This window comes from Oratosquilla oratoria, chromosome 1 (genome assembly GCF_046742065.1).
Source record: "Oratosquilla oratoria isolate Oo_2021 chromosome 1, ASM4674206v1, whole genome shotgun sequence".
NCBI classification, from domain to species: Eukaryota; Metazoa; Arthropoda; class Malacostraca; order Stomatopoda; family Squillidae; genus Oratosquilla; species Oratosquilla oratoria.
Window position 1 is genome coordinate 70,087,174 of NC_134777.1, and position 18,139 is coordinate 70,105,312.

The window sequence follows — 18,139 nt, forward strand, 5'->3', positions numbered from 1 at the left end:
ATTTCATATATTAAAATTGTAAACAAACACAAGCATGGAGGAATCAGGGAACAGTGACAGTCTTATGGTAAAATATTTACCAGAGGATGTAACCAGAACAGAAGTTTACAATCTTTTTGGTCAGGCTGGAACAATCAAGAGATGTTTTTTGAAAACTCATAAAGGTGATACGAATGATCGTTTTTCTGTCGATTCTGTATGACTTTTACTTATACTTATAATTAATACTTAGTCTTAGACTAGCAAATTCTGATTACCATTCTAAGTTCTAAGCATGTAAACAATTTAGAATTTTCGGGTAAACGGGATAAGATAATGAAATATGAAAACCTTATATTAGAGATATTGCTAAAGGGCTGTGAATTTTTTTAGATACCGTAAGTTACGGTAATAATAATAATAATCATATCTCACACCAGTGCAGTCTGTCTTGATCTTCAAGAATGTAGGTCCACAAAATAAAAAAAATAACCCTTAAATTATTGTTGCATATGAAAGAACTTTATTAGAAACAAAATCGTTTTTAAATTTTTGAAATAGCTTGAAAAATAAGGGAGATACGATTTTTTAAATTATTTTTTTAGCCTGCATTTTTTGGCTAGACTTTACCATAACAAAATGTTAGTATTAAGGGTAGTAATTTTGTAAAGATATCAGTAAAGAAATACACATTAACTCTAAACCACTGGTCCAATTTTATTAGAATTTGGAATACTTGGGTTTTATAGATCAACAAATCACATGAGCATGTCAAAAACAATGTGAGACATCTCCATCATACAATATTTGCCTTTTCATGGCAACCATGAAGTTGTCAATTTTCAGATTATCATCAATGAAATCCAAACCACTGGCCCAATTGACATGCAACTTGGCATGTGAAGGTTTTATGGGTTAACAAATCACCTGAGCATGTCATTAACATTGCAGGACCTTCTTCTTATACCATTCTTACTAACACCTATCATGTTGCCATGGCAGCTGTTGTCAATTTAGAAATAATAAAATCCAAACCGCTGGCCCAGTTGACATGCAACCTGGCATGTGAAGGTTTTATGGGTCAACAAATCACCTTGCAGAGCCTTCTACTTATACCATTCTTACTAACACCTATCATGTTGCCATGGCAACTGTTGTCAATTTAGAAATAATATATAGAATCCAAACCGCTGGCCCAATTGACATGCAACTTGTCATGTGAAGGTGTTATGGGTTAACAAATCACCTGAGCATGTCATTAACATTGCAGGACCTTCTTCTTATACCATTCTTATTAACACCTATTATGTTGCCATGGCAACTGTTGTCAATTTAGAAACAATCAATAAAATCCAAACCGCTGGCCCAATTGACATGCAACTTGTTATGTGAAGGTTTTATGGGTCAACAAATCACCTGAGCATGTCATTAACATTGCAGGACCTTCTTCTTATACTATTCTTACTAACATCTATCATGTTGCCATGGCAACTGTTGTCAATTTAGAAATACAGTAATCTATAAAATCCAAACCGCTGGCCCAATTGACATGCAACTTGGCATGTGAGGGTTTTATGGGTTAACAAATCACCTGAGCATGTCAGTAACATTGCAGGACCTTCTTCTTATACCATTCTTACTAACACCTATCATATTGCCATGGCAACTGTTGTCAATTTAGAAATAATAAAACCCAAACCTCTGGCCCAATTGACATGCAACTTTGCATGTGAAGGTTTTATGGGTCAACGAATCACCTGAGCATGTCATTAACATTGCAGGACCTTCTTATACCATTCTTACTAACACCTATCATGTTACCATGGCAACTGTTGTCAATTTAGAAATAATAAAATCCAAACCACTGGCACAACTGACATGCAACTTGACATGTGAAAGTTTTATGGGTCAACAAATCTCCTGAGCATGTGAAAAACAATGCAGGACCTTCCTTTTATACTGTTCTTACTAACATCTATCATGTTGCCATGGCAATTGTCAATTTAGAAATAATCAATAAAATCCAAACCCCTGGCACAACTGACATGCAACTTGGCATGTGAAGATTTTATGGGTCAACAAATCACGAGCGGATTCACCTGTATCTAAACAATGCAATTTTAATTATCCATCTAGCTGTCCTAGTTCCCGAGATATTGCATTTTGAAAGATACCAAATCTGGCCTATTTTGTCCCAGGAAATCGGGCCAAAAAGTGTGTATCCAAGTCTATATACATAACATTGTTTGTAACAGCACTTTTGGAAACATAGTGCATAATTGACCTGAGAGGTTGGAAGTGCCCTAGACTTTGTTTTTCAAGCATCAGAAAGTTAGGAGAACTATGAAATAACTATTACCTTGATTAGCCAATATGGCAGAAATCCAATATGGTAGCCCAAGGAATGGCATATCAACAAGTACAGTTATTCACACAATGTTCAATAGCAAGATATAACTGGATTATACTACCTTACATTAGGTTAGAGTACCAGTATAGATAATGATAAAGCATGCAGAGATAATTTGACGGACACATCTGCATCGGCGGCTGAGATGCCACAATACATTTAACGTTGTTGTTACCCGATCTCATAGAAAAAAACGAACAATTTATAGTTTCACCCAACCATAGAATTTGATATGTGGCTTATGTGTTTCTGGTGAGAAATGTTGTGATATGAATGATGGTGTACATTATTTCCGTCACAAATGCGTACTTTTGAAGTAATTAAGTATTGAAGTTAAGCACTTATGCCTACATCTCCCAAACGATCTTGGGGGACGTGTGGGAAATCGGGGTTTTTGGGTGGGGAAGACTAATAAATGGAGTAATGTGCGTTGCAAAACAGGTATAAATGAACGAAAACACTTAAAAAATATAAAACAACAACTTAAAAATCACATTTTAGGGCTGGAGTCCAGCCGTAGCCTTCTTTGTTTTTACCAACGATTCGAAAAATGTCTCACTAGATCTGTTACACTTAGCAAAGTCCACTCCAGCCGCGCAAGACTTCCTAACTGTAAACTAACGTTACCCCTGTTAGGTTAGGTTAGTTTAGTTTAGTTTACAGTTACCAAGTCTATAAATTGACAAAAAAAAAAAAACTAATTTTCTACTTACAATTTCTCAGCTCTCCCATGATACCCTGCCCTGGTTTTGGTATGAGAATAATCTGTGAGACTAGTAGTTTCCACTTATTTGGGTCTGTTGCTTGTTTATTGGAGTTTTCTAGCTCATTTTTCTTATTGAAACATGAACAAATTTTCGATTTACTGCTGAATGCAGGCTGCCATGTTTTTTCATGTTTCTATGTACCGATATGTAACTGATGATGTGATTGGTTGAAATATACTATGTAATAAAATACACTCACACGACATTTTTACGAATTTAATTTCCCGCAATATGTAAATTTAGCTGTTTGAATGGCATGCACATAAAATGACACGCTATTGGCGGACGTCATAGACGGTGGCACCTCTAGCGGTGTTTGACCTAGCTATTTTGGGAGAGCGATGAATATTTTTGGACCCTCGTGACCTAGGCTGGATGCCAGTAAGTAGCTACGCGCGAAACCACGCCATCTTTTGTGGCCTGTTGGATTTTGTTTGGCTTAGTTTGAATGCTTGGAGCGTTCAGCACATGCACAGGGTATTCAAATTATCTTGTTGTGTAAGTGTATGCCCAGTTCTTCGAAAGCAAAAAAATTTATCTGATTTAAACGCAAATTTGGTTATTATTCTTGGCAAATTAGTTTTCTGAATAAAAATCTAAAGGTAAGGCATCTATATAAAAACATCTGAATTTGCATTCATGTTTTTTAGTCTTTTTTCTCTCAGAAATGAGCAATATAAGATTGTAGAAAATTTGCACAACTGAGCCTCATAGTGAGACATGTAGGAATGTATGTGCGAATCCATGATCATTGCCGCCATTGCAGATGTAATGTTTACACCACCATCTTTTTGTGACCTGTTTGAATGGGTATACATCAATTTGAATGCTGGTGGTGTTCAGCGCATGCGCAGAATTATCAGATTGTCTTGCTGTACTGCAAGTGTATGCCCACTTCTTTAAAAAAAACTATTTAAATGCAAATTTGGCTATTAGCTGTTGCAAATTAGTTTTTCAAGTAATAATTTAAAAATAAGGCACTTATATAAGAATATTTTAATGTAATATTTGTATTTCTTAGCCTATTTTCTTTTTAAAACAAAAATTTTCAGACAGTTGCTAATAAGACAGTTGTGCCTAAATTTTTAACATATAGGCATGTTCGTACTTAGTCATGTTTGATAACACATGACATGTCGGGGATACTATGCGTAGTAGTTGTAGAGGGTGTTGTTCACAAATAATACTTACATTGTTATGGTATGAATTTTAAGATGGACAGGCTATGCTATACCTTTTACATAGTTGGCTATGGCTATGATAGCAAAGATATGAAATAACTATTAATAATATGGTCAGTATTCCATTCATGGACTATGTCCATGACCATGAGAAGTCTGAAGACTAGTAGAGGTCTAGAAGCAAGACTTAAATTTTCCTCTTGGTTTCATATGAACTGTTGAAATAAGGCTGTTTTTTCAGATTAAACAAAATAACTCCTTTTAAAGTAAAAAGACTTTATTCATTTTTCTGTTTCAGTAAATTGGTGTAAAAACTAATTCACCAATTGCAACGTAAATTTAAGTTAGGTCTTAGGATAGTTGCAGTACTGACTGGTTAGTGTACTGAGAGGCAATCTAAGTGTAAGGGCTAAGGCACCTATATATGCACTTTTTAATGTGATGGTAGAGTTCTTTTAGCCGCATATACATTACACATACATTACATTGATGGAACATGTTGCATGGTAGGTGTTAGTAAGAATAGTGTAAAAGTTGTATGTCAATTGGACAAGGGGTTTGGATTTTATGGATGATTATCTTTAAATTGACAATAGTTGCCTTGGCAACATGATAGGTGTTAGTAAGAATAGTACAAAAGAAAGGTCATACATCGTTTTTGACATGCTCATATGATTTGTTGACCCATAAAACCTTTTTATACCAAGTTGCATGTCAATTGGGCCAGGGGTTTGGATTTTATGGATAATTATCTCTAAATTGACAATAGTTGCCATGACAGTATGATAGGTGTTAGTAAGAATAGTACAAAAGGAAGGTCCTGCATTGTTTTGACATGCTCAGATGATTTGTTGACCCAGAAAACCTTCACATGCCAAGTTGTATGTCAGTTGGCCAGGTGTTTGGATTTTATGAATGATTATCTTTAAATTGACAATAGTTGCCATGACAACATGATAGGTATTAGTAAGAATAGTATCAAAGGAAGGTCCTGCATTGTTTTTGAAATGCTCAGATGAATTGTTGACCCATAAAACCCTCACATGCCAAGTTGTATGTCAGTTGGCCCAGGGGTTTGGATTTTATGGATGACTGTCTTTAAATTGACAATAGTTGCCATGGCAACATGATAGGTGTTAGTGATAATAGTATAAAAGAAAGGTCCTGCATTGTTTTTGACATGCTCAGATGATTTGTTGACCCAGAAAACCTTCACATGCCAAGTTGTATGTCAGTTGGCCAGGTGTTTGGATTTTATGAATGATTATCTTTAAATTGACAATAGTTGCCATGACAACATGATAGGTATTAGTAAGAATAGTATCAAAGGAAGGTCCTGCATTGTTTTTGAAATGCTCAGATGAATTGTTGACCCATAAAACCCTCACATGCCAAGTTGTATGTCAGTTGGCCCAGGGGTTTGGATTTTATGGATGACTGTCTCTAAATTGACAATAGTTGCCATGGCAACATGATAGGTGTTAGTGATAATAGTATAAAATAAAGGTCCTGCATTGTTTTTGACATGCTCAGATGATTTGTTGATCCATAAAACCTTCACATGCCAAGTTGCATGTCAATTGGGCTAGGTGTTTGGATTTTATGGATGAGTTTAAGAGAGGGTAGAGTGCCGGAGGACTGGAGGAGTGCCTGTATTATTCCGCTTTACAAGGGAAAGGGGGACAAGTGTGAGTGTAGTAGTTGCAGAGGTATCAGCTTGTTGAGTGTAGTTGGGAAGGCTCATGGGAGAGTGTTGATTGAGAGGATTAGGAAGGGAAGAGAGGGAGTAATTGGTGAGGAATAGTGTGGTGTTAGGACAGGTAGGGGTTGTGTAGATCAGATATTTTAGTAAGATATGTGAGAAAACTATAGGAAAAGGTATGGATATTGTTTGGGCTTTTATGGATTTGGAAAAGGCTTACGACAGGGTAGACAGGAAGGCACTGTGGGAGGTACTGCAGATATATGGGATAGGAAGAAAGCTGTTGAGAGCAGTCAGGGGTTTTTATGAGAGTAGTAGAGCTTGTGTTAGGATTAGAAATGGAGAGAGTGAATGGTTTGAGGTAAAGGTGGGACTTCATCAGGTATGTGTTATGTCGCCCTGGCTGTTCAGTCTATACATGAATGGGGTGGTGTGAGAGGTGAATGCAATTGTAGTGGGTAGGGGGGTTGGAGATGGTTAAAGAAAATGGAGAAAAGTGGGAAATAAGCCAGTTGTTGTTTGCTGACTTGTAGCAGGATCGGAGGAGGGATTGAGGAAGTTAGTGACAGTATGAGAAGGTGTGTGAAAGAAGGAAGCTGAAGATAAATGTGGGCAAAAGTAAGGTGATGAGATGTACAAGGGGAGAGAGTGACAGCAGGTCGGAAGTGAGCATTAAGGGAGAGAGACTGGAGGAAGTGGATAGTTTTAGATACTTGGGTGCAAATGTGGCAGGAAAGGGAGGAGTAGGGGTGGAGGTAGAATGTAGATTGAGAGAAACGAGTAAATGCCTTGGTGGGTTAAAAAGTGTAATGAGAAATAGACATCTGGGAATGGATGCTAAGAGGAGATTATATGAAGGAGTGATTGTGCCAACAGCACTGTATGGGGCAAAAACATGGAACATAAGAGAGGAAGAGAGAAGGAGTTTGAATGTGTTTGAGATGAAATGTCTGAAAAGTATGATAGGGTGTACTAGGCTGGATAGAGTGAGAAATTAGGAGGTGGGGAGGAGAACAGGGGTGGAAAGGGAGTTGGGAGATAGGGTTGATGGAAGAGTATTGGGATGGTTTGGACACATGGAAAGAATGAGTGAAGAAAAATTAGTAAAAGAGGTATGGAAGGAGTGAATAAGAGGGGGCATCCTAGGATGAGATGGATGGATGGGGTAAAAGGGGCATTACAAAAGAGAGGAAGGACGGGAGAGGAAGAAGATAGGGGTGAATGGAGAAGGGTTGTGTTTAGATGATGCTGTGATGCATGAGGGGGAGTGGATAGGGGATGGGGGGTGAGTAAGTATGTATGAGAAATTTGATGCAGCCCGAGGGGATTTCTCCCTGTCTTCTTCTTTGCATGAGGGGGTGGGTCACCGAATTAATGAAGCAGCCTTGCTGTGGATGTGCTGTGTCTTGCGACACTGCTTCTGACCCAGGGCAGTGGACAGGATGCAGGGATGTCCTGTCATCCAGGAGGTGCCAAGATGAGAGGGAGGGTAGAGGGGAGTGGAATATGTAGGGAATGGAATGGGTGGGAGTGTTTTCTATGCCTTTTTCTTTTTGGCTACCCCCCTGTGTAAGGGGGGAGAAGCCTTTAGTATATGTATGTATTGCTATTAATCCTGATATTGCTTACCTTATTTGTTCAGTCATTATTTTTGGACATCAATCAATTTCATCTAGTTTCTTTAATTTTCCATTGTCTATCTTGACATTTGTGTACTGTTCCCATAAGTATCATGGCCTAGGGAGATTATTATCCAATATTTCCTTATTCTTCATCATTCTAATTTCAAGAATGATTTGAATAGAACCATGTGAAAGGGACTAGAAAATTTTAGAAAACAGGGTCCCTAATGTCATCACAAAAAAGTTCCACCCTAGAAAGGCTGTATTATGTCAGGACCACCCTTGGAACATCTAAAAAAAAAATTAGGAACTTGACACACCACAGTTCCACCTACAATGGAACATGACTCTTCAATTGCATCCTAGCAAAACTCTGGAACATGAGGGTCGCCAATTTAATGAAGCAGCCTTGCTGTTGATGTGTTGTGTCCTGCGACACTGCTTCTTATCCAGGGCAGTGCACTAGATACAGGGATTACTTGTCAATCAGGAGGAGCCAAGATAAGAGGGTGGATGGGAATGAAGTACCATATGTGGGGATGGAATGGGTGGGAGTGTGTGTGTGTGTGTGTGTTTTTTTTTTTTTTTTTTTTTTTTTTTGTAAGAGAGAAAAAGCCTTTGGTATATGTATTTAAAACCATAATGAATTCAAAACTGGTATGATAGATAGCGAAAAAGAAACAGGACCCCACAAGTATAACTCCTTTCTTACATCTTTATTTGTGATTTCAGAAGCGAAAGGTTACAAAGGATTTGCATATGTTGCTTACAAAAATCCAGAAGATGCTTGCAAAGCATTGGAACTTTTCAATAACTATCCATATCAGGGTAAGATATTGAAAGTGAAATTTTCTAAGGAAAAGACACGCAATATTGAGGATGAGAATGAGGACACAGGAGGGGATGAAGCTAGTGGAAAACAGAAGAAAAGTGTTGATCCAGAAGTCAAACGAGAAGCTAGAAAGCAGGCCAAGAAGGATAAAAATAAAAGGAAAGGAAGAATCATTATCAGGAACTTATCTTTCAAGGTATGTATTCTTTTTCAGAGATGGTGCCTGAGTAATTAATTGTGCTTTATGATAGGTCGAAGGAAGAAATTACTTAAATGCATATATCCATGGAAAGAGCCAGAAGTGGAGAACTTAGTGATTATGAGAGAATCAGGTACATCTAGGTCTCTCCAACACTCACCAACTGCCACTTGTGCAGATGTTTGGGCCCAGGACATAAACCCACTTTTGGAATTTTATAACCTGAGCCAATACCCAAAGTGGGTTTATGTCCAGGGCCCAAACGTCTGCACAAGTGGTGGTTGGTGAATGTTGGATTAAGAGACCTAGATGTACCTTAATGTGAAACTTGAGAGCTCTCAAACTTTCTAATTAATTTTGATCCTCTCCCAGTATCTATCAAATTGACTTGCAATATTCAAAGAGGATATCCCTTTTGGGCAATCTTAGATTTGGAGAAGGTGGATGACAATGTTGACAGAGGTATTGTGGAGTGCATTCTAGATATGTGGAATATGGGGTATGGGAGGGAACAGGGATGACCTTTCATCCACAAGGTGCTAAGACAGGGAGAGCAACAAATGGGTTTTGGATTTATAAGGAGGGAAAAGCCCTTTAGTATGCATACATTTATGTACTTTAGTTTGTATCTTTGTTCTGATTTTACATTCAATTATCATCCAGATATTTCTTGTCAAATTTTAATCTCTAATTCTTGATATTCTTCATGGTAGAGTCTACCTGCTTCATGTAGTGAACATGAAGAAGGAAGGGTCAGCTTTGAGATAGACAAGTCTAATCTGTTCTAACTATTATTTTGATACCATGAAGGTGCATTTTCCTTTCTTTTAGGCAGATGAAGAAGCTGTTAAAAATCACTTTGATAAATTTGGTACCATTACTGAAGTGAAAGTACTGAAGAAGAGTAATGGAATGATGGTGGGATGTGCTTTTGTGCAGTTTGAACAAATGGCTTCTGCACTGAAAGCAATCAGGGACTGTAACATGAAACCTTTGCTTGGTAAGTATCTCTTCAGTGAATATATGTTAACTACATATTGTTGTTGTTGCTGAAGAATATGTCTATGTTGATGTGATGGAGAAGCAGCTGAGAGGGATCAGTGTAGAACTAGGGCTTCATGCCGTGGTTGCAGGCATTGCAGCTATACGAGGGCTTGCCTCGTATGTAAGATGCTTCAGAGAAGATCAAAGTTGTTGAATTGTTTTCTTCAGTATGGCATGGGTTGTTGGCGATAGGGCTAGAGTGTTGGTGCTTTTGGCGTGATGCAGCTGGTTGATGTCGAATTAATAAGTTTTACACTGCTGCTTCAATGTCCACAGCTGTAGAGTTAGTCTCGCTTCGCCATCCAACCACTGCCACCACTTTGTTGGCATTGCGTGGCGGGGTTGGAACCAAAGGCGTGTTGGTTTTTCTTCTTTAATTTCTAAGCCTAGTCTGCTACAGTCACTGCTGGCAGCCCAGAGGAAAACTGGAGGTGGCCAGACTTTCCTAGCTAAAAATTATATAAGGCAAAGGGGGTATTCCCCACAAAAGAGTGCCCAATGAAAAACATGGAGAAAGGTGGCACTCTTGAGGGTTGCCAAAAAAGGGGTTTCGATGTGAAGACCATTGTAGATTACTTTTGACCCTGTTCGCACTGTGTCGACTCAAGTTTGTTCAGTGTCCTGTGGCCACTCTGATATATGGGCCCTAGCCTGTCTGCTCTTGCTGTCTCATGCTTGGATGAGAGGGCCTCTTGTTGTCTCATCATACCATGAAAGAATCATCTGATGCCTCACATTGTAATGTGAGGTGTCAGCAGTGATTGCAGCAGACTAGGTTCAGAAATTAAAGAAGAAAAACCAACACACCTTTGGTTCCAACCCTGCCACGTAATACCAACAATATGGATTTGGAAAAGGCTTATGACAGGATAAACAGGAAGGCACTGTGGGAGGTTTTCCAGATATATGGGATTGGTAGAAATCTGTTAAGGGCAGTCAGGAGTTCTTACAAGAGTAGGAGAGCCTGTGATAAAATGGGGAATAGAGCAAGTGGTTTGAGGTAAAGGTGGGGCCACCCCCCATGTAAGGGGGGAAAAGCCTTTGGTATATGTATGTATGTATGTTTAATATGTACATGGATGATGTGGTATGGGAGGTAAAGGTGAGAGTAATGGGCAGGGGACTGGATATTGTAAAAGAAAATGGAGAAAAATGGAAGGTGAACCAGTTGTTGTTTGCTAACAGCAGTGTGCTTGTGGCAAGGTCAGAGGAAGGATTAAGGAAGTCAGACAAAGTTTAGAAGGGTATGTGGTAGGAGAAAGTTGAAGGCAAATGTGGGTAAAAGCAAGTTGATGAGATGTACAAGGGTATAGGATGGCGGTGAGTTGGAAGTAAGTCTAAAAGGAGAGGGGCTGGAGGAAGCAAATAGCTTTAGGTATGTGGGGTCACATGTGGTAGGAAAGGGAGGGGTAGAGGTGGAGGTAAATTGTTGATTGAGAGAAGTAAGTAAATGCCTTGGGGGATTAAAAAGTGTCATGAGAAATAGGCAAGTGGGAATGTATGGAAAGAGGAGATTGTATGAAGGGGTGATTGTGCCAATGGCATTGTATGGGACAGAGACTTGGAATTCAAAAGAGGAAAAGTTTAAATGTGTTTGAGATGAAATATCTGAGAAGTATGGTAGGGGTTACTAGGTTGGATAGAGTGGAATGAAGAGGTGAGGAGGAGAGTAGGAGTGGAAAAGATGGCAGATAGGGCTGATGAAAGCGTATTGGGATGGTTTGGACACATGGAAGGAGTGAAGAAAGACTAGTAAAAGAGGTGTGGAGGGAGTAAACTTGAGGGGATGACCAAGGATGAGATGAATGGATGGGGTGAAGGGGGCATTGAGCAAGGAAGTGAGAAAGCAGGAGATAGGGATGAGTGGAGAATGACTTTGTAAGGATGATACTGTTATGCAAGGAAGGGAAGGATGATGGGGGGTTGGCAGTGCTTATGTGTGAATGATATTTTGACGGAGCCTGAAGGAATTTCTCCCTATCTTCTCTTTTTCTGTATGAGGGGGGAGGGGGGGTTGCTGATCAAGTAAAGCGGCCTTGCTGTGGATGCACTGTGTCATGGTACATTGTGTTTGACCCAGGGCAGCTGGCAGGATGCAGTGATGAACTGTCATCCATGAGGAGCTGAGATAGGAGGGATGGAAAGGGTGGTGAAGGAGAGTGAAATGGGGTTGAATAGGTACATGCCTCTTCTTAGCTACCTCCCTTATAAAGGGGAAAAAGCTCTTGCCATATAGATAGAATAGACATATACTAATACTCAGAGTTCACTAATCTTACTTATTGTCTGAAAGTGTTGTTTTGATAGGGACTGTGGGTCTCTTGCAAGGAAGCCCCAAGGTAACAGATTCATTAGTGTTTTGATTTTAGGAGCAAGGTGTTATTTGAATGTTCAGCACTAATTTTAAACTATTCCTAGAACCTGTGTATTATTTTTTCCATTTTTCTTCCTGTGTTCATGAAAGAAAACCTCATGCTAATTTGGATGGGTGATGAGTGTTGATAGGTAAATTGTTTCATTTAGGCTACCCAGGTTCATTATTTTTCTGAGTTGAATATATTGAATCATAGTGAATATCTGCTGGGCCTACAAGAATTTCATAAGAAAAATATAATTAGATTAAAATACAGGTAGCTCTTCCTTGCAACCGTTGTATCAGGCCAACCACATTGTGTTAGATGTGAAGTCATGTGTTTGAAGTACTAATACACTGATTGGCTCCAGGAAGAGCAACCCAAACTAGTTTTCAGAAGTGTGAAAGTGGATTTTAAAAGCTGTAGTGGGTGTTAGTTGAGATCCATGTACAGTGGCCAGACTGACATGATTTCCAATTCTTTCTTCAGGAAGACCAATTGCAGTGGACATTGCTGTTGCTAAAGAGAAATTTAAGACTGCACCAATTGACCAAGGAATAGTGAAAGTAGAAGCTGAATCTGATGATGAGGTAAATGTGAAGAAGGAAGAAAATGATGTCATAACTGTGAAAGAAGAATGCATTTCAGATGATGAACAAGAAATAATTGAATTCAAGAAGGAAGAAAACAGCTCTGATGATGATGAGGAGGAGGAGGAATTTCCTGCACTAGAGCAAGAAGAAAGTAGTTCAGAAGATGAAGATGATGATGATGATGATTTTGGAAATGAGGAAGATAATGATAATCTAGAAGAGAAAAATGATGAAGTTGATAGTGGGGTTGATGAGGAAGTGGATCAGAACCGATCATTCAGAGACACATCACATCGCACCACTCCATCTGTAAGTCGCGATGTTACAGAAGGTAGAACACTTTTCATCAAGAACTTGTCCTTTGATGCAACAGAAGAAGACATAGGAGAAGCATTGAGTACATTTGGAGACCTCAAATATGTCTTGCTCTGTATAGACCGTCTCACAGAACATCCCAAAGGAACTGCTTTTGTACAGTTCAAGGTATGTCTATATTTTGATTTCAGTCAATGTATAATGGCAAAAAATATGTTATAATTAACTATAAATGCTTGTTTCACTGCTGTCTTGAATATGTGCTAGTATGTAATTAAATATTGATGACCATCAAGGCATCATTCATAAGTAAACGGTAAGCCTTGACTCTCATGCTACTGTGCATATATGTATGTATATTTTTACTCTTATCATTGTTACTGTTATTCCATAAAGAATACACATATTGACAGTTCAAAATAAAGTCTTAAGGAATAAAACTGGTTGCACCAAAACAACTTAGAAAAGACCACCTACACTCATAAACAAAAATTCTCCTCTTGGAGAATAGCACTTGCACTTAAAAATGACTGGCACACAGTTTTATGCAAGAGCTCTCAAACCCTTACATCCATCACATTACACAATTTTAATCCACAGAATGCATTTAGAGACCTGCCCTTGGCTTCCCACTGCACATTTCTTCAGTTATTCCTTCTCCTTCTTCTCTGTTGCTGTTTTCTCATTCTCCTTTCCTTCTGCCTCCTCTGACTTGGCCTTCTTACTCCTCATCCTTCTTTAAGCCTACATATGCAGGAGTAAAGTTAGTATACAAAATTAAGTCATCAGCATGCATACATACATACATACATACATATACCAAGGCTTTTTCCCCCTTCCAAGGGAGGTAGCCAAAAAGGGAAAGGCATAAAAACACTCCCACCCATTTCATCCCTAAATACACTCCACACCCCTCCCACCCTTCCTCTCATCTGAGCACCTCCTGGATGACGGGTCATCCCTGCACCCTGCCCACCGCCCTGGGTCAGAAGCAGTGTCGCAAGACACAGTACATCCACAGCAAGGCCGCTTCATTTAATCGGCGACCCCCCCTCTCCGTCCCCCTTTGCATATAAGGAGAGGACGGGGAGAAATCCCTTCGGGCTGCGTCAAAATTTACTCACACATACTACCCCACCCCCCACCCCCCCGCCCATTCCTCCTCATGCAGTCACAACATCATCCATATACAACCATTCTCCACTCACCTCTGTCTTCCGTCCTCTCCCTTCCTTCCTCAACAGGCATTCCCCTCTTCCCCAAAGCCCCCTTCACCCCATCCATCCACCTCATCCTAGGACGTCCCCTCATGTTCACTCCCTCCACATCTGCCTTCCATACCTCTTTTACTAGTCTTTCTTCACTCATTCTTTCCATGTGTCCAAACCATCCTAATATTCTTTCATCAACCCTATCTCCCAAATCCTTTTTCACCCCTGTTCTCCTCCTCACCTCCTCATTTCTCACTCTATCCAGCCTAGTAACCCCCACCATACTTCTCAGACACCTCATCTCAAACACATTCAAACTCCTTCTCTCTTCTTCTCTTATGTTCCACGTTTCTGCCCCATACAATGCTGTTGGCACAATCACTCCTTCATACAGTCTCCTCTTCGCATCCATTCCCAAATGTCTATTTCTCATTACACTCTTTAAACCACCAAGGCATTTACTCGCTTCTCTCAATCTACATTCTACCTCCACCTTCACTCCACCTTTTCCTGCTACACTTGCACCCAAGTATCTAAAACTATCCACTTCCTCCAGTCGCTCTCCCTTAATGTTCACTTCCAGTCTACTGCCACTTTCACCCCTTGTACATCTCATCACCTTACTTTTACCCACATTTATCTTTAGCTTTCTTCTATCACATACTCTCCCAAACTCTGCCACCAGCTTCCTCAATCCCTCCTCTGACCCTGCCACAAGCGCAGTGTCGTCTGCAAACAACAGCTGGCTCACCTCCCACTTTTCTCCATTTTCTTTAACCATCTCCAATCCCTGACTCACTACCCTAGCATTCACCTCTCGCACCACCCCATCCATGTATAAGTTGAACAGCCAGGGCGACATAACACATCCTTGACGAAGTCCCACCTTTACTTCAAACCACTCACTCTCTCCATTTCCAATCCTAACACATGCTCTACTACTCACATAAAAACTCTTGACAGCTCCCAAAAGCTTTCCTCCTATCCCATAAATCTGCATAACCTCCCACAGTGCCTTTCTGTCTACCCTATCATAAGCCTTTTCCAGATCCATAAAAGCCCAAAAAACATCCTTCCCCTTTCCTATAGCTTTCTCACATATCTGTCTTACCACAAAGATCTGATCTACACAACCTCTACCCGTCCTAAATCCACACTGTTCCTCACCAATTACTCCTTCTGTTCCTCTCCTAATCCTCTCAATTAAGATTCTCCCATAAGCCTTCCCTACTACACTCAACAGGCTAATCCCTCTGAAATTACTACATTCACACTTGTCCCCTTTTCCCTTGTAAAGAGGAACTATACAGGCACTACTCCAGTCCTCCGGTACTCTACCCTCTCTCCAGCAAACATTAAATAATCTCACCAACCAGTCCACCATCACTGAACCTCCCTTTTTCAGACATTCTGCATGACATCCATCCAGACCAGGTGCCTTACCTGCTTTCATCATCTTTACAACTGCCTTCACCTCATCCTTCCTTATTTCTCCTCCATTCTCCTCACTCATCACTCTCATTTTCTTCGTATTTCCCACTGCAGCTATCTTTCCCTCCCTATCCTCCTTCACATTCAGCAACTCCCTAAAATATTCTGCCCATCTTCCCCTCACTGCCATCTCTTCCATTATCAACTCTCCATCTGTACCTTTTACCTTTTCTTCCCTACTTGATTCACCTCCTCTTCCTCTCTTAATTTCTTTCCAAAACATCTTTTTATTACTTTCAAAATTTTCTGTCATACTCCTACCCCATTTCACATCTGCTCTCCTCTTTGCCTCCTTTACCTTTTGCTTTACTTCTCTTTTCTTTTCTTTGTACGTCTCATATGACTCCCCTGTCCTCTTTTGTAACCAATCTGTGAATGCTCGCTTCTTCTCTTCTACAACCTTCTTTGTTTCCTCATCCCACCATTCACTACCCTTTCTTCTATTTCCTCCTGTCCTTCTTGTTCCACACACCATCCTTGCACACTTTAAGACTCCCTCCTTGAACCATCCCCATTCCTCCTCCACACCCATCTCTGCTCTATCCTTAACTCCCTCCCACTCCTCCTTCAGCTTCTTTTCGTACTCCTTCTCCTTTTCCTTTTCATTCAAGGAGTTCACTCTAAGAACCTCCCTACTTTTTGTCCCTTTCCTCCTTCTCCATCTATCCTCCACTCTCAACTTACCTTCCACCAAAAAATGATCTGATATTCCCCCACCCTCTCCCCTTAGCACATGTACATCCTTAACTCTTCCTATCATAATCCTATTTACCACTACATAATCCATTAGCGCTCTATCTACCACCCTTCCCTCCACCACCCTCTCCCATGTGTACTTATGCTTGACTTTCTTCCGAAACACTGTATTTGCTATCATCAGCTCTCTTTCTAGACACATTTCCACCATCAACTCTCCACTACGATTCTTTCCTGGAACTCCACACTTCCCAACCACTCCATCGATTGCACCATTTCCCACTCTAGCATTAAGGTCTCCCAGTACTATTACATTGACATTTCTTCCTAAACCCTCTATGCACTCATTTAAATCTATCCAAAAGGCCTCCCTTTCTTCTATACTCTTCTCACTGCCCGGCCCATATGCACTTACAAAGACCCACATCTCCTTTCCCAGTTTCACCTTCATCCACATTATCCTTGAGGAAACCTCCTTCCACTCCACTACCCCTTTACCTATCTCCTCACTTACTAGAATAGCCACCCCTTCCCTCCCTCTCCCTCTCTTCACTCCTGATAACCTCCCACTTACACTCCCAAACATACACTCACCCTTCCCTTTCAACTTAGTTTCACTCAAAGCCAACACATCCAACTTTCTTCTCACAAACATACTACCTATCTCTTCCCTTTTACTCTCATCTGTACCACATCCACGCACATTAAAAGACCCAAACCTTAGGGTGCTGGCCCGAGGCCCGCCAGCACCCCTTATGCCTTTTCTTTTCATTTTAGGTAATTGCCCCTTGGGGCTACAGGGAGAAGGATGCCTAGTCCCTCTCCCCGTCCCTTTCTTCTCGCCTCTTACGATCCAAGTGGGAAAACTTGGTGGCAGTATTCTTTTCCCCCACCACAGGGAATTCCCCCAATCAGAAAGAGAATACTCAGAGAAATGGTACAGGACAGCAACAAGGGGTTGGGGGACAGCATAACGGAGGGACAGTCGTAGTATAAAAGTGTCATCATTTCTCTATGAACAGAATTTCTTCTATCATAGACAAAATGATGTGTGGCTCTGGTCCGTAGGGGCGCCCCATATAGACCCTAAAGTATCGACTGCATGCTACTTTGCCACAATAACAAGCAGCCAATACAAGTTTGAATATATATGGTATCTACAGGACCGGAAGAGTGCAGACAACTGCCTAGCTGCATGTGAAAGTGGAGAGCAGAAGAGTTTGTTTACGCTCCATGGGCGACAGATGCAAGTCTTAAGGGCCATGAGCCGTGGCGATGTTGGGCAAAAGAAAAACAAAGATGTCAAAGAGAGAGATAAAAGAAATCTCTTCCTAGCAAGAGAAGGAAGTAAGATGCATTGTTGCAAAAGTACATGTATGCATGCATACACACTTGTATATCCATTTATATTCATCATTCTACATGCAGTAAATTCTTCATAATCACAGCTTTAAATACTCATGGTTTTTTACTGGTAGCAATTATGAATAGTGATATAAAAGATATATTATAAATCCAGTGCTTGAATAGTGTGTGTTATAGTGTTTTTTGGGGAGAGCATCATTTAAGTTGACTTAGTTCTTACTAGTTACTTCCTGCTGTCACCGTGCCTCAAAATTGCAGATTAGATACCCAATGACAAAGTTGAAGTATCCAGAAGGCAAATGAATTTAATGAATGTAGAAGAGAAAGATGGCAGGGCGGTGTTAAAACCATATTACTGATTAATGTGAAATATATAAT

General features: G+C 40.2%; 1 protein-coding gene across 1 annotated transcript in view; it reads left to right on the forward strand.

Annotated features, from left to right (window-relative positions):
• Positions 1 to 4: 4 nt before the first annotated feature.
• LOC143036040 (RNA-binding protein 28-like) overlaps positions 5 to 18,139 on the forward strand; it is a 30,497-nt gene continuing 12,362 nt past the window's right edge. Inside the window, exons 1-5 of the mRNA XM_076203325.1 lie at positions 5 to 164; positions 8,394 to 8,689; positions 9,524 to 9,692; positions 12,580 to 13,166; positions 17,560 to 17,743. Coding sequence (XP_076059440.1) covers positions 35 to 164; positions 8,394 to 8,689; positions 9,524 to 9,692; positions 12,580 to 13,166; positions 17,560 to 17,743 — 1,366 coding nt within the window. The 5' untranslated portion in view covers positions 5 to 34. The remainder of the gene's footprint in view (positions 165 to 8,393; positions 8,690 to 9,523; positions 9,693 to 12,579; positions 13,167 to 17,559; positions 17,744 to 18,139) is intronic.